This window comes from Mercenaria mercenaria, chromosome 7 (genome assembly GCF_021730395.1).
Source record: "Mercenaria mercenaria strain notata chromosome 7, MADL_Memer_1, whole genome shotgun sequence".
In the NCBI taxonomy this organism is placed as follows: domain Eukaryota; kingdom Metazoa; phylum Mollusca; class Bivalvia; order Venerida; family Veneridae; genus Mercenaria; species Mercenaria mercenaria.
The window spans coordinates 21,363,573-21,381,679 of NC_069367.1; the positions used below are offsets into that span (position 1 = coordinate 21,363,573).

Below are 18,107 nucleotides of genomic sequence, written 5' to 3' on the forward strand. Positions count from 1 at the left end.
GCACTTCCTCCCAATGTGTTCTATCAGTGTATGAAGTTTGAAGAAAATCCCTCCAGTACTTTTGGAGTTATGCTCCGGACAAAGATCGTTGCGGACACACGGACGGACAACCGAAAAGGGATACAGGGCCATTTAACAAAGGGCCTCATATTAAAGGGCCATAAAAAAAATTTCTACCGAAAAAGGATAATGGGCCGTTCAACCGAAAAGGGATAATGGGCCATTCAACAAGGGGCCCCTTGATCAATGGCCCTATATCCCTTTTTGGAAGAATTTTCTTTTACTGGCCCTGTTTTAAGAGGCCCTTTGTTCAATGGCCCTGTATCTCTTTCAGGTCGTTAGATGGCCTTGTACTAGTACAGGGTTGCGACAAACCAGAGGAAGCAAAATTCCGTGATATTTCCATGACATTTCCCTGACAAATTCCAAATTTCCCTGACATGTTACATTGCGAAATTTGGTCTTTCCGTCATAATTTTTGTAATATTTTTGAGGAAGTTTAAAACATATTAGTAAAGCCAGCTATTTACATGTTAGAAAACCTTGCACTATATTAACTCTATAACTCAGGGTCATATCTGGACGCTGCCTTCAATTAATTAGTTGGTGGTGTTGAATTCATTAAATATATGGCCTTGAATCTCATTTTTTTTTTTCAAAATTCCCCGACATTTGCCTATATTTCAAATTTCCCCGACAGTTCTCAGAATTCCCTGACAAATTCCTGACGTTGAAAAAATTTCAGTTTCCCTGACCCGTGGCAACCCTGTAGTATACATTAAGGATACTAATACAAGACCACCTGATGACCTAAAAGAGGTACATGGCCATTGAACAAAGTGCCTCTTAATACCGGGCCGTTAAAAAAATTATTCTTAAAAGAGAGGGCAATTGATCAAGGGGCCACATGAAGGATACTAATACAAGGCCACCGAACCACCTATAAGAGGTACAGGGCCATTGAACAAAGGGAATCTAAATACCGGGCCATTAAAAAGAATTATTCTGAAAAAGGATATAGGGCAATTCAACAAGGGGCCACATAAAGGATACCAGTACAAGGCCACCTGACGACTTGAAAAGAGATGCAGATCCATTGAATAAAGGGCCTTTTAATACAGGGCCATTTTTTTTTTAAATCTTCTGAATAGAATATTGGGCCATTCAATAAGGGGCCGCATAAAGGCTACCAGTACAAGGGCACCTGATGACCACTTTTGGACAGACGTACGCCCAAACAGGAATATCGGGCCATTTTTTTAAAGGGCCAAAGCCCTTTTGTAAAGCGGCCCTATATTACCATTTGGGCCCCTTATTTGTCCATCCCTACTGAATAAAGGGCCATATGGATAGCCAAATGGCCCTTACATATCTCAGACAACTTTACGGCCCCCTATTATGGAAAAAGTGTCCATACGATGTACGTCAAAGTTTGGACAAAGTGTTCAGGGGCCAAAATTTGTGACATACCACTTTGCTTTAGATGTAATGGTTTCTCATCTCTGTGGGTTGCGTGATTGAATATCACCATAGAAACTCCCCTGTAAGACACCTTACTGAAATTCTGTGGTTATCTCAGAATACTCCGGCTTCCTTGTGACTTTCATTTTTCACCCCACATGACCCAGTTTAGTTTGTTTGTTTGTTTGAGTTTTATGCCTCTTTCAACAATATTTCAGTCATATCGCGGCGGTCAGTTAATACACCCTTCCTGGGCATGCTTAGACCATCTAAGCCGATTACGAGCATTCTTGAGTTATCATCCGGAAATGGATAGGTCTACATACAGACAGACCGACCGACCGACATCTGCAAAACAATATACCCCTCCTTCTTCGAAGGGGGGCATAAAACGTAATTATGAGGGAATGGGTTAAACAATATTCAAGACCATGTCTTAGTAATTTGGACAGATGACTTAAACAATATTTAGGGCCAGATGCCAATTTGTATCAGTAGCATCTAAACAGATATATTCAGATTTAAGCTCTTCACATTCAAACCGACCTTTGGATCTTTGTCAAACTATGACCCATCTGAATGCAAAGTACATGCATTAAGGTCAACTTCTTACAAATGTTGCAAGATTCATCTGTTGTATGTTATCAGAATAGATATAGTTTGAGAGAACTTTGCCAAATACTGGATAAACAAATAAACAAAACCGTGGTATCAGTAAACATTTATTTGAAAATCAAACATGGTTTAGGAATAAAGTGGACTAGCACGAAAATCTTAACTTAGAAATACCTCCTTTTGTCTACTGAGATGAGGTCATCACTATTAAACAATTATGTCGACTTTCAAGTAAATATTCTGATAGTTATAATTAACTGTTAAAACAGAGTTTAAGAATGGAAATCATTCAACTAATTTTTTATAGAGTTACTTGCTCTTTCTCTTTTCTCATAATGTAGCCTATTGGCATATTTAATTTGAAATTCAATTTTAATTTGACAAACTTGAACAGCAAAAATTTGAACAATAAAAACATCACTCACAATAACTAGGAACTAAAGTTAAACAAAGTTGAAAAACATCATAGTCATAATTTCGTAGCACAGACACTTGGTTTAAGCTCAGTCGAGCGACCGGGCCTACAGATACATCTTGCACATAAATATGCAGCATCGCACGCATCAGGAACTAAGATAAACAGTAAATGATGCCATCCCATTTTTTTCTCTCTATGCACCTAGTATACACAAGATGACCAGGTACGAAATGTAAGCAAACAATACCAATACAAGTTCGACATGCTACTGTAGAACCAAAACAAAGCTCCCTTTTGGAAGCCCAAGGAATACCCTTTTTAATGACACCAGTATCTACCTATAAGTCCACTTACTTTACGAAGAAATCGAGATTGTTTCACACAACTGTCAGTGTTTCTCCATCAATTTGCCTCTGAAGCTGTTCTTCTTCACGAATGGTTCCCAGCATGGTAAAAGGGTACATTGCGTTATTTCTGAGCTGGGGCAATTTTAAAGGTGATTTAATAAAAGAAACACATAAAATACATAAGCACTTTTAGTCTTTGTTTCAAATTATATGATGGTCAAATATCAGGATTCAGTAAAAATATGTTAAATATGGAAAAACCTAAAAAGACAGTATGGAGTATTGGCCCCGGCTCAAAAATAATGCTGTGTACCCTTTTACGATGCTGGGAACCATTCGTGAAGAACAGCTTCAGAAGCAAATGGATGGAGAAAAAGTGACAGTTGTTGAAACAATCTTGATTTCTTTGTAAAGTGAGTGGAGTTATTGGTAGTTGTTAGCGTCATTTAAAAGGGTATTCATTGGTCTTCCAAAAGAACACGGTTATTAGTCTGCAAGTGTATTTTTGGTTCTGTAGTGGTGTGTCGAACATGTTTCGGTATCATTTGTTTACATTTTGTACCTGCTTATCTTATGTATATTTAAGGTGCTTAAAGAGTAAAAAAATTAGATCGCATCATTTACTGTTTTATTAGTTTCTCATGCATGAGATGCTGTTGGTGGACGGTCTATATGCATATTTATGTACAAGATGTATCTTTAGGCCTCAGTCGCTCGACTGAGCTTAAACCAAGTGTCTGTGTTTCGTTGTACAGCTTTGTCTGCAGTTTAGCAAATACATTCCTCATAAACTTTGGCAGATCAGCATCACTTTAACAATAGAAATATCAAGTTTTCTAATTTAATAAAGTTAACTTTTCATTAAAACATCTTATGCCAAAAATACAAGAATGGAATAATATACTGAATAAAAGTGGAAACTATTCTTGTGTTCTACATTATTTTTGAAGCATGAAATAATTTCCTTACAAAAAATCTGGTTCAGGGTCATGAAATTTCTGGAAAAATCATGAAACTTTTCAAATGTGCTTTAATATTATTGTGTGTATGTACTTAATGATAAAAAGGACGGTTAAAATCATCAAATATGGCCGTCAAAGTTGCTATTTTCAAAATGATCATGCTGAAAAGTATGTTGTACAGGTTCATATGTATTTCCTTTTAATTTCAAAAAGCATTTTTGGTGGTTAAGACAATAATCTCCGCCTAGCCCTGCCTTTGCCACCCATTTCCATGTTTCATTATCAGTCTGTTAAGCTGTTACCAAAAATGTTTCAAAAATACCTGGTAATAACAAATGAAAATTAAAATGTTGCCATCTCTTCCATTCTCAATGAGAATCTAAGATTAAATAATATAATGCAAAATTATTGTTTTGAGTCTTTGACAGGAAAACAAAACATTATTGTCATGTGCTGTATTGCTGAATATATATGGTAATACAGTTAAATCGGAATATAGCTCTTTTAAGAACTGATTATGTCTGGAACAAACATAGTATAAACAAATCCTGAAAAATCTACCTCTCTATTTGCAGAGTATATGAATCATTTAATCACTAAATGGTAACGGTAACATTATTTCTTAAATATCATATCGATAATTGAAACAAAAATCATAACATTATTTCTTAAATAACATATCGATAATTGAAACAAAAATCATTGTATTAAACCTGGAGACCTCTCGTCCTAAAATAAAGAATGTGTAATACAACAGGCAGCACTGCCCCAAAGATCTTTTCAATAATTGAAACTGACACTGCACTTCCACATTTTGTCCTCTTCAATTGTATTTAGTTTCAAGAAACTACTTCCATAAACTTGTCGGATTTTAAGATCCTTACAGTTAAAATGAAACTTTCAATTCTCATCTTGTTGACGAGCTTTTACATTCATATTACTTATTTTCTTTACAATCAACGCGGCTGACCGCCTATGTAACTGTCCACCACATTCACGACTCTTTTTGATGAAAGTCGCACACACTATTCTTGAAGGAGTTTTTTTAAGTTGCAAATACCGTGCCGCATATTCTCGGAGTTCTTCCATTTCCTTTTCAGTCCATCTGACCCTTGTGCCTGAAAATGCAATTATATTGTCATTAAATTAAAGCGTGTCATAAAGAAATCAACAATGCTGACAAATGACCTCAATCTGAAAATTGTAATGTTAAATGTCATCATAAAATATGTCTGCTTTCAATCACCCCAGTTTCCGCAATATACTTAGCTCTGTAAAATGGCATTCTATTAAGAAATTTAAAGTAATAATTTTATAAAATCCACAAAGAAAGTTTCATAGCTGCCACACAGGCACTTGACACTCCCTGTAGTAATTCCGTAATAACAGGGAAATCAGACGACTACAGACATATAAAATATTAGGTAACTGTCTTGGTGTGCAAGTCAGAGACAGGTTTACACACTGAGGCTTGTCTTGGTGTGAAAACCTGTCAGAGACAAGCCCGATAACCACAAGCACACCAAGACTGGCAAGACAGTAACCTAATATTCTTTTAATCAAAGCCTAAAAGATAAAAGTGATATTTTTTTACATTTTATTTTTTCTTCAGAATTAAGATGAAAGATAGCTTGATATCATTTTCTGCGCCAAAAAAAAAACGTTTATGACATTACGTCATTTAAAGACGAGTGCCATAGTTTTTTTCCTATGGACAGTTTCTTCATTTTAACTATGTTGATACATGTACTTTAATGTAAGATAACTAAATATATCAAAAGGAAAACAGGTGCCCATGCAAAATATAGAACTATCTGCATTCAAGGGAGACTTCCCTCTTCAAAAACTACAGAAATTAGGTCTGCATAATTATAATAATAATTATTTGTAAAAAGTTATCAAAATAACAAAACATTGTCATAATTACCGGTACTGTTTATTCTGAGACACAAGGTTTTATAGCCCATGAGGTTTAAACTGGCACTTCATGATTATATTGAATATTCCGTGCATACTCGTATCGGTATGCTACAATGAAAATTATTTCAATTTCCGTAACTGTATTATCCGAATACATTCACAGAATTTAATTGTTTGCCTATCCGAATACATTCACAGAATTTAATTGTTTGCCAGTTTAATCCTAATGAGCTATACTTCATCAGATTATTAATGATTTTTATGTATCTAGCAATAGTCTAAAAGCAGTATCAATACGAAAAGTTTCGAAGGGTCCGGAACAAAGGTTTTTTGACTGATACTTTTCGAATAAAAAAAAATTAACACCAGAGATATTTTTCATTTTTTGCATATAACTAGTATTTAATCTATCTATTATGATTCCCTGAGCATCAATATAGTGTACTGTTTACAAACTTTATGTACAAACCTGAAGCATTTTTCTTTTCTTTTCCAGTCGCCAGAACAGGTGCATCAAATGAACTTTGTCCATCAATCTCCATCTCTGCAATTAATTACAAAACAGTCCATAAAAGCAAGAGACATGTGGAAAGACACCAGATTCAGAATGCAAAATTTAACTTGCAGAAATGCAGGAAATGTTCACTTATTTCTTTTTAGCTTAACTATTTGAAGAATAGGAAGCTATCAGACGCAGAGTTTTTGCATGCAAGTTCATTTCTCTTATCATTTATAAAGATATTCTACTGAAACATTGCACATGTATTCTGGGTCAGTATTTGTGGTCACTGACATTGAGAAAAAAAAACTCTTACTTGCATTTCAGCTGTATTACGCCCCATTTCTCACTATGAAAATGTATATCTTTAGGAAAGTTTTGTGTGCATGTATAGAAGTACTGTGGTTAGCTTTAATTTCGCTGGGACAAATTTTCACAAAACATCTAAAGGAAATTTTTCTCCCGGTCTTAAATTTGTAAATTTTATAGTTTGGTGATTCAAGCATTACTTGGAGTTATAAATTTGCGTAGTCTAATATTCGCTCTTCAAGCCTTTTGCAAAGTACGCAAAAATACGTATTCCACAAACACTAATATAGAAAACATATCACATACCCATTTCTATATCATCACCAATCAAGAAAGGCTTATCTGCTTCAAAAGGTTGCTTGTCTGCTTCAGGTTGCTTGTCTGCTTCAGACTGCTTGTCTGCTTCATCAACAATTTCTGGGAAAAAAAAGAAAACCCTACCACCTCAAATAACTTCTTACTGATCATACAATGGTGGCCTCATAGTAAACAGGAGCAAAATGGCTCTAAAGAGCTCACCCGACTAATGCAGGCAAAAGTGGAGAGTATGTAGGGGAGCCAGACAAGTGATTAAATTGCAAAGTCTATCAATATGACCATGACAAGTTTAATAAGCAAGTCTATGATGTCCACATCCACCATAAGTGCGATTGGGCATTTGTGCAGTGGAACAGAACTGTTTCAGCAGGACCATCCAAGGATCCTTCCTATGAAGTTTAGTTAAATTGGCCTTAGTGGTACATGAGATGTCGTTTAAAGGTTTATCAGCTTTAAAATGTTGCTGCCATTTTGTGCAGAAGAACTGAACCATTTGTGCCATTTTGGTACAGGACCATACAAGGAACATTTCTGTGATGTTTGTTTGAAATTCAATGGCCCAGTGGTTTCAGAGATGATGTTTGAAGCAAAATGTTGATGACTACGACAACGATGAAGGACACCAGACACTGGGCAATCACAATAGCTCACCATGTCTTGAGGACATTTATAGATCCATCTACCACACAGATATATGTGTTTCTTTCTCTCCAGCAGACAATGACTAGTTTAAAGACACAGATTTCTTATGAATAGAAATTCTATAGAGTAGCTGAAAGGTAACAGCAGTTTTGCACACAGTCCGTGCAAAATTTGAACTGAAATCATTGAAACTTGAAGTTTCATATTCATACCTCATTTCACTGCTATAATATGAATCAAATAACACTAGATTTTATTTATAGAAAAGAACCAACATCTCCCTCTGTACTGATACTCCTCTCATACCATAAAAACAAACCTGAGGACACTTTGTCAATTGTCAACTTTTGTCCATGCTCTGAATTCATCAATGAATGAGTCTGTTTTCATGTTAATATTGATGAACCAAACCTAAGAGAGCTCAAACACAACTCTATGCAAGGTACATACTACATACCAAATATCTAAGATATTGGTCAAGGAATGAAGTTTGTGCAAAAGTTGAAAATCGTTTTTATAGCATTTGTGATCTTGACCCCAGGGACTTACCTTCAAAATCTGTGCCTTCTAGTATGTCCTTTAGATCTGTGTTTCTATATTTGCCCAGGAGATTCTTATCCTGTAGAAGCAACAGTTTTCCTAATTGGATTCTTTCTATGCCTTCCAAAGCAAATCGATAATGGATTTGATGGACATTTAGTGTATGACCAAGGTGCGAGCATAACCACTGGATCTGGTGATCTTTGAGACCTATACACTGAAAATAACAGAAAAAAACTAAGTCATTCATAACAAAAGAGCCATGATGGCCCTGAATCGCTCACCTGTCTACACATCCACCATAGATGCCATGCGTATGAGATACATGTATACAAATTTTCAAGTTTGGTCAAAATTGATTTTATTATAAAAATGGTCATGATAATGTTAAGCAAATTTTAAGTCATCATTGGTAACTTGTGACCCCCATCCCACCCCAGGGCAGGGTCATTTTTGACCCCCGGCAGATAATTTGAACAATCTTGGTAGAACAAGACAAGACATTGCTACATACAAAATATCTAAGCTCTAAGCCTTGTGGTATTGGAAAAGAAGACTTTTTAAAGCTTCCCTACATAAGTCTATAATTATGAAACTTGTGACCATGTCTAAGTAAGTAACCAAGGTCTTATGGTCTTATGGTGATACAAGTTGTGTGCATGTTTGGTCAAACTAGTGAAATTTGGCCCATTAAGGGGCCATAACACTGTAACCAATACAGGGATCTGCCAAGTTCATGAAAGGAACCAAGATCCTATTGTGATACATTGTGTGTAAGTTTGGTTAAAATCAAATTATAAATGAAGCTGCAATTGTGCAGACAAGACCAAAATAGTGAATTTTGACCCTTGCAGGGGCCATAACACTGTAACCAATAAAGGGATCTGCCTTGTTCATGAAAGGAACCAAGATTTTATTGTGACACAGGTTGTATGCATGTTTGGTTAAAATCTAATCATAAATGTAGCTGCAACTGTGCAGACAAGGTCAAAATAGCGAATTTTGGCCTTTCAGGGGCCATAACTCTGCAACCAATAAAGGGATCTGCCAGGAAAGGAACTGAGATTCCATTGTGATACAAGATGTGTGCAAGTTTGGGTAAATCATAAACAATGCTGTAATTGTGCAGACAAGGTCAAAATAGCGAAATTTGGCTATTTCAGGGGCCATAACTCGGTGAGCTAAAAAGCTAAGTCATTTCAACTAGTAGGTACAATATTCTGAGATAGTTTAAGGATTCCAACATGGATAGGAAAGGGAATTTCAATCCTCAAAAGAACATTTTCATTTAAATGTACTTTGTAAATAGCTGAAATATCCACTACATTGGCATTTGGAAAATATTGAACAATTTTCATAATATACACTTTGCATTTTACGCCTCTTTCTATAGATAAAATTGTTGGAGTGCCCTAGCACCTGCCAATGCACACTCTAAATAAATGTAAATATCAGCTAGTCTTTTACCTTTTTAGATATTTTGAACAGAAATAAAAGCCCTTTTCTTTCATAAGAACATTTTCAAAACCATTTCATGAAATTTATTAAAATATACCATTTTTTTCCCCAAAAGTATAGGACTGCTTTAAAGAACACTTCAAATTCTAATCTAACCTGAGCTATTGTTGCCATGTAAGCCCTGTACCCTGTTGAGGTAAGTCTATCTGGATGAATCAAGTCGCAAGCACTTCCAAATTCATTTATAGATTCTGAAGCACTAATAACCCCGTCTCCTAAAAAGTACAGCAAAACATATGATAATTCCACACAGAGCAAAAAATCTTAAAGTATACTTTTGTTTGCAATGTATCCAGATAGAAACATATTTTTGTATTGTCTGTTCTAATGTTTCTTCTGGGAAAGACATGCTAATAATATTGGCTCTTTGAACATCATTTGTCACAGTTAGGGCTGTGGATCATCGGGCAAGTGGCGATCCGATCCAATCCGCGAGTCGGGGCTGACGATTCACAGGTCGAACCACAAATCCCCAGTAACTACTTACAATGACAGAAAAATGCTAGACTTCTTAAAGTACCAGTTTCTTTATGGCATCTAAACATAACACATATTTTAAAACAGGTACATTTGTAATGCCAAGTGACTTGCAACAATAAATGATGAACATAAAAAGCAAATGTTTGTCTTCAACACGTCTGTAAAGAGTAATGTTCGGCCATACTTGCAGAACGATACCCAAGACGTCATTCATTAAGCACAATATTTAGCAGAATTTTAGCAGTGGTAATCTTTTTTGCTGGAAAGAAATTTATGGCAAATTTACGTATTTATCTTTATATTGAATGTAATATTTTAATTGATAACTGTTTATTCACTTGTTTGACATATATCACATTAATTTTAGTCCGAATATAAGACCGATGTTAACTCTACCTACTGCATTTGTTTACTTCCAGTTTAGAAACTTACAGCCTGTATCGAATTAGATGTGCAAGAAATGCGCCGAAGAAGTTTAATTTGGCTTTAATTAAGCTTTTTAATAGAATTTTACATATTTCATGTATCCATGAAAAAGATCGCGATCCAACGATCTCGACACTGAATATCTGTACTCGAACTTTTGGCTGAACTCGCGGATATCCGAGCACTCGGATACTCGCTACAGCTCTGGTCAGTTATATTGTAATTACTAGCATATATGCGACAAATGTATTTCATCTTCTGATTCACAGTTGGGTCGCATTATTATACCTAAAAAGACTGCAGTTCACGAAACATGTAGGAACACATTCATGAAGTAAACAACATGTACCTGTTGTAGCGAACATGTACTTATTTGTCCTCTTCAGTCTTGCCAAATTTCTCACTTTTGGGTTTACAGTGTAGTTCAAAGCTGGAACTGCATCGGATGGAATTAGGACAGGTACACGCTTGCCACGCTGAAATTGCATATCATGACATATATAAAAGTGTAAAATGTCCATTAAAATTGAATACTGATTTTCATAACTTCTCTATCTCTTAAGAGAAGTTATGAAAATCAGTATTTTTGTTTTTTCGTATTCTTTTGTATGACTGGAAAGTATCTGCATTTTTTTAGAAAAGATGTAGGTATAGAGTTTACAAAAAATAATGTTTACGATAGATATGTTCATATTCTGTGCCGATGCATCACCGAACCAAAAAGCTTTAAAACTTATTTTACAACCGATAGCAAAGACTAAGTAATATTAAAAGACAGTTTTATATACATGTAGCTACAGACCCAGAAAGCATAGTGGCATGCCAAAACTCAAAGTACTAAATAGATTTGTTTACATTCTATCTTGGGACACGTACACAGGTTAGAGATTTGTAAACACTTTCTTTGACTGGTATACTATGTGAATTTATCAAACATGCACTGACTTAAATGACATTTCGGGCCATATTACCAGGGGCTTTATATACAAAATGTTTTTTGTCCAAAAACAAAGGACCTTTTCCATAAATCATAGCCCCAAAATATTGGATAGAGTGGACTTCTGTACCTCACTCCACACCCACATGAACAAAGCTGAACAAATTTTGCATAGACGAAGAAAGGGCTGTTTGTGTAAACTATTTCATTACTCCCCCCGAGGCCCATTATCATGCTTTCTGCAATAAACAGAGGGCCGTGGCCCCTTAAATCTATATAGCAATTTTCTTGCCGCCCCATCAACATTCAATCGCACAAATAATAACAGACAAATCAATTGTGTTGTATGGATTTAAAAGGCCCTTAGCATTTGCTTAAGCAAATACAATACGGGCTATGGCCCCTTGTACATGTATCTAAATGTTCCCCGTTATTTAGTGGGTCATTTTTTTGGCCCTCAATCACTGTTTCACCGTACTTTATTTCTGCTTTCCTCTCCCCATCCAAACCTACATGTATACGTATTTCCAACATTATTATTATGAGAATAATTTTTTCAACATTTTTATATAGAAGAGATATTTCATTGACTTTTACTGTTACCTTTCCTCTGATCCACATAAGGTCCTGACTTTTTATCAAGTATTTTTCAGTGTCAGTCAACTCTCCAAGAAGCGACATCTCTACATCATCCATCTTTTTTTTCCGTTTAAGGAATGTTTCCATCCTATGAGCAAAAAGATCAATGTATGGAAATGGAAGTAATGCATTTATAATCATTGGATTTGTCTATATTTGTCACTTTGATTAGAAATTTCTTACAGTTAAAATTATTTGTTAAATACCTATATATACATACTCTGAGGTACTATAGTCCATTCATAATTTGGTACAAAATATATAAAAGCTGTAACTTGGGGTTGATCTAGGTGTTTCTTTATCCTTTATAGTCAAATATTGAGTTGAAAAACATCAAAACCCAATAAACTAGAAAGCGTCGAGGCCCACCTTGGACTTAGGGGCCTACAGTAGGTTTTGTATTATACAAATTAGAGCCAAGTTTAACTCCTTGAAGGAGTTCTGGAAATACGGAGCTGACACAGAAAATGTTATTCTGCTTTTGACATGTGGTCTCTTTGTGACCTTTCAAAATCATTAAACAGATATTTGTTATCTGTTCTCATAAAAGCCAAAGAGAGGCAATTTTACAGGTAAAATCTGACCTTAGGAATCAATGTATCGATTTCTGAGCCTAAACCTTTATTTATTATTGAAGTAGTAAAATGGTATTAAACCTTTAAACTATTATTTGTAATTCGAAGAGGTTGTAGTACCTGTAATTGATTTGTATTAATAATTACATGTAACCTGCAAAAAAAACAGATAAAACTTACAGCAATTCCTCAATCTCTCCACTTCTGCGTCTATTATATACCATTAGTCGAAGCAATGCTGTCTTGGCCACTTCTCTGTATTTTGTCTTGTCGCTGTAGTCAAATGTTGTTAATTTTACGGATAGATTCTTGGCTACAGTTTCGATATCAGACGGATGAGGAAGCTGCCTTCTGTTCACAAAATGTCTCTCTTTAAGAAGTTCGCTAGCCTGTTTTGTTACTTTTGTTGCCCAATGTATTTTCATCAACTTAAGAAATTCATCTGCTTCTTCTTTGTCATCATAGAGCTTTTCCCTCTGCCTCGAACACAGGCCATACTTTAAACTGACTAGTCTTGCCAGGTCAAATCCAATTTTCCCAGACGTACTTGGGTGATCCAATTCGCCATGCTCATTGGTTCCGCATAATGAAAGTGTCATTTCAATGACAGTGTCGAAGTGTTTTGTTTCCAGTAGCTGAAACATATCCATACCTGGCTCCCCTATTCTCTTCCTGCATGCAAGCAGCAATCTTGCTGCAAGCCTCATGTGGTAAGAACTGTCTTTTCCTCTTCGTAGCTTATGGCCAATGGATTTTGCCAACCAAACTTCACCTAAATTGCATATTAATGGATCTTCTTGCGCACATTGCGATACTTCATCATTTCTCATTTTAACGAAAACTTCCTTCTTTAACTGTTCTGACCCTGAGCCCAAAAAATCCCCAGCAAGGGCCTTAGCTTCCATGATTAGGATGCGCTTTTTCTTCATTTCCCTATCTGTGAGGTCAGCAGCCATGACACATTTTTTCTGGTGAATTCTCAGAGTTGTATCCATCTTTACCCATTCTAGGCAGTCTGGACATGGACCATAATCTTCTAACTTGAATTCCTGCCCCACACACGACTTTCTTTGGATCAAAAGTTCCCCTTCTTGGCAGATCTTTACTTTTTGATTGTGCATATGGTCACCCTCGTACCTGATCAGGGCCTGCAGCTTTGCTAGTTTCCTCTTCGAAGAAGAAATATACACTTTATCTGTCATCTTTTCAATTTGTTTCCTTATGTTAAGGATTTCCTTAACTTCCAGCTTGTCTTTATGTCGATTTTCAAGATGATCTTGTATGTGTGTAAATAGCCGGTTACAGAATTTGCAGCAATGGACAGTGTCATATGGCCTATCACTTTTCTTTCTTCCTCCAGATTTTCCATCATTTGACTTTATATATTTCTTCACATAAACATCTTTGTGATTCAAATCTTTTAGCTTTTCATCTTCTTTTAATTTTCTTTGGATAGGCCTTGTGGCTTCCTCTTTTTGAATCATTCTGGTGGATGGCTCTTTATCTAACATTGGTTTTGGTGCCATTTCTTTTTCAACCTGATCAAGAAATTGTTCAAGGTCCACATTTGTCTGTACTGTATCATCTTCTGAATCTGAATTGGAAACATATTCATAATCATAATCCGTGTTAAGGTCCTTTTCCGTATCATCATCATCTTCACTTATGTCACTTTGGTCGGGAACATAATCCTTATCATTATCCTCATCATCACTTATGTCACTGAACGTTACATCCACATCACTTTTATACTTATTCATAACGTCCGCAATCTGATCACTGTTTATCCAGTCACTGTCTCTCAACATCCTATTCTGATCATTCATTTCAATAGCAGTTAACATATCACTCCCATCACTATTGTCATTCCTATCACTATGTGACAACTTATCATTCCTATCCCTGTGTAATAACATGTCATTTTCATCACTACTTGGCAACATGTCATTCTCATCACTACCTGGTAACTTGTCATTCTCATCACTGCGTGGTAACTTGTCATTCTCATCACTGCATGGTAACTTGTCATTCTCATCACTATGTGGTAACCTGTCATTCTCATCACTACGTGGTAACTTGTCATTCTCATCACTATGAGGTAACTTGTCACTCCCATCACTATGAGGTAATTTGTCATTCTCATCACTGCGTGGTAACTTGTCATTCTCATCACTATGTGGTAACCTGTCATTCTCATCACTACGTGGTAACTTGTCATTCTCATCACTATGAGGTAACTTGTCACTCCCATCACTATGAGGTAATTTGTCATTCTCATCACTACGTGGTAACTTGTTATTCTCATCACCATGAGGTAACTTGTCACTCCCATCACTACGTGGTAACTTGTCATTCTCATCACTATGAGGTAACTTGTCATTCTCATCACTGCGTGGTAATTTGTCATTCTCATCACCATGAGGTAACTTGTCATTCTCATCACTACGTGGTAACCTGTCATTCTCATCACTGCGTGGTAACTTGTCATTCTCATCACTGCGTGGTAACTTGTCATTCTCATCACCATGAGGTAACTTGTCATTCTCATCACTATGTGGTAACTTGTCATTCTCATCACCATGAGGTAACTTGTCATTCTCATCACCATGAGGTAACTTGTCATTCTCATCACCATGAGGTAACTTGTCATTCTCATCAGTATGAGGTACATTTAACTTGTCATTCTCATCACCATGAAGTAACTTGTCATTCTCATCACTGCATGGTAGCTTGTCATTCTCATCAGTATGAGGTAACTTGTCATTCTCATCACTACGTATCAACTTGTCATTCTCATCACTATGAGATAATTTGTCATTCTCATCACTACGTGGTAACTTGCCATTCTCATCACTACGTATCAACTTGTCATTCTCATCACTACGTGGTAACTTGCCATTCTCATCACTACGTATCAACTTGTCATTCTCATCACTATGAGGTAACTTGTCATTCTCATCACTATGAGGTAATTTGTCATTCTCATCACTGCGTGGTAACTTGTCATTCTCATCACTACGTGTCAACTTGTCATTCTGATCACTACGCGGTAACTTGTCATTCTCATCACTACGTATCAACTTGTCATTCTGATCACTATGAGGTAACTTGTCCTTCTCATCACTGCGTGGTAACATGTCATTCTCATCACTACGTGTCAACTTGTCATTCTCATCACTACGTGTCAACTTGTCATTCTCATCACTGCGTGATAACTTATCATTCTCATCACTACGTATCAACTTGTCATTCTCATCACTACGTATCAACTTGTCATTCTCATCACTACGCGGTAACTTGTCATTCTCATCACTACGTATCAACTTGTCATTCTCATCACTACGCGGTAACTTGTCATTCTCATCACTACGTATCAACTTGTCATTCTCATCACTACGCGGTAACTTGTCATTCTCATCACTACGTATCAACTTGTCATTCTCATCACTACGCGGTAACTTGTCATTCTCATCATTACATGGTAAATTGTTATTTCCATCACTTTGTGATAACTTTTCATCCCTTTCACTATGTGATAACTTGTCATTTCCTTCAAAATCTGATAACTTGTCATTCCCTGCACTCTGTGATAATTTGTCATTCTCATCATGATGTGCTAATTTGTCATTCCTGTCAGCATTCACCAGTTTTTCATTTTGATCACTGGTGTAATTTTGCTGCTTCCTTTCAATTACACACCAATCAATGTCCATCTCGAGCTGCTGAAGCGTTGATTTTTTCCGTCTTCTTTTCAGGATATCTGCAATTTGAGGCTTATCATAAATATCAATTGACTAAAATTGTGATATAAACATCTTTACTGAAGCTGCAAAATCGTTAAATTACCTTTATCCTTATAAGTACACCAGATAAGTATAGAAACATATACATTTTTGCAAAGCTCTTGGAATGTATAATCATAACAATATATTATACATTTAGTCCTTCATTAAGTTTGCTTGGTGTTTAATGTCACTTTCAACAATTTTTCAGTCATATCGCAGAGGCCTTCTTATACCTAACGCGCTTCCTGGGTTTCTAATGTTCATGACAATGATGACAATGCTGAAGGACGCCGGACACAGGGCAATCACAACAGGACTTCTCTTCCGCAATAAAAATCTTTTATCATGGGGGTCACGTCACAGACTTTTAGCTTTGGTCGAAAGAGGGAAACAAACAATATTTTAATTTAGCCTAAACAAGGGGCCATATTTTAGTTTCTATATGGACAGATTCAAAATTCAAAATGCGATTAGCATCTGTTTCTAAAGGTGAATAAACAGAGGGCCATGGCCCTTTGTATATGAATAGATCCCATTTATTCAGTGGCCCTCAATCATTGTTCAGCTGCTCTAAAATTTTAAGTTCTATATTATACGGCATGCCGCAATATTATAATACATACCCTTGGACTTGTCTATGCTGCTTGGCATAATTTGGTCAAAGGGAACAACAAATTCACTCTTAACAGTTAATCTGAAAAACAACATTATACAAGAAAATGATATACAGTAAATATTTGTCTATCAAGTATCAATATTCTTATTGACTGGAGTAATCATACGGAATTATCCAAACTATTTAATGAGAGCCTGTGCATCTCCGGGCCAAAGCTTTTTTCGTGGCTTGTTTCATTTGAACCTGAAGGAGAGCGATCATTTTCATATTGCTTTTTACTCTGTCGGCGGGTCCAAAACTTAAATTTTTCAATAAATGTTCCGTTTGTCAGAAATTTTTCTCATACTTCTGCAGCCAAAAAATGTTAAAATGTAATTGATTGGCTAACAAAACCAAAACGACCAACAAAATTCACTTTATTATCGGCGAATGTCTGACTACCTTGTTGGTAAACTGCAACATTTTTGGATTTAGACGTGACCACAGACCCATCAGTGAATTTTATTCTGCATCATTAAAGATTTTTGGGCTTTGGCAGAACATTGCATACGTTTCAAGAGTCAAAAACCAGTGTTGTGCCTAGGCCAAGCTATCGCGGGAATCCCGCAATTTTAACCCCGTATTTTTTCCCCAAAAAATTCTCACAGCGCGGTACCTCAGGTGTCTTTCAACTATTTAGCCACATTTTCTGTAGTTTTATCTAGTTCTCCTGCTTGTTTTGTATTCCAGTCTACGTAATGGCGAAGTGACAGCTATGCCTGACTGATTTTATTAATAAAAACAGAAAACTAACTGGTGACAAAGATGTATCGATTACTCTTAAGTTAGACAACTTTATTCATGGCCAAATAAATCAGCCACGAATACCGACGGGAAAGAAACATATAAAACAACCGATGTCTAGCAAACATGAACCCATTTCATCTAATAACTAGAGACTGTTTTTGAGAAAAACATATGTCTCCCCCCACGGTCTTGTAACAATAAAGGATACTGGATAGTACAAAGGGGCTTAATACAGGAAAAGAAGATGCTCACATTGTTTCATGTGTTAGAAAAGTTTCCCAAATTATATTGGGACCCCTTTATGAATGAAGAAA

At 36.1% G+C, this 18,107-nt stretch overlaps 1 protein-coding gene across 1 annotated transcript; it reads right to left on the bottom strand.

Moving 5' to 3' along the window:
* Nucleotides 1-2,170: 2,170 nt before the first annotated feature.
* Nucleotides 2,171-17,113, bottom strand: LOC128558455 (uncharacterized). The gene is made up of 9 exons (XM_053547741.1): nucleotides 17,015-17,113; nucleotides 12,787-16,366; nucleotides 11,996-12,119; nucleotides 10,805-10,931; nucleotides 9,646-9,764; nucleotides 8,041-8,248; nucleotides 6,838-6,948; nucleotides 6,193-6,267; nucleotides 2,171-4,921 (listed from the first exon to the last, which is right to left on the bottom strand). The coding sequence occupies exons 1-9, from the start codon at nucleotides 17,097-17,099 to the stop codon at nucleotides 4,704-4,706; spliced, it is 4,647 nt and encodes a 1,548-aa protein (XP_053403716.1). The 5' UTR covers nucleotides 17,100-17,113; the 3' UTR covers nucleotides 2,171-4,703.
* Nucleotides 17,114-18,107: the final 994 nt, after the last annotated feature.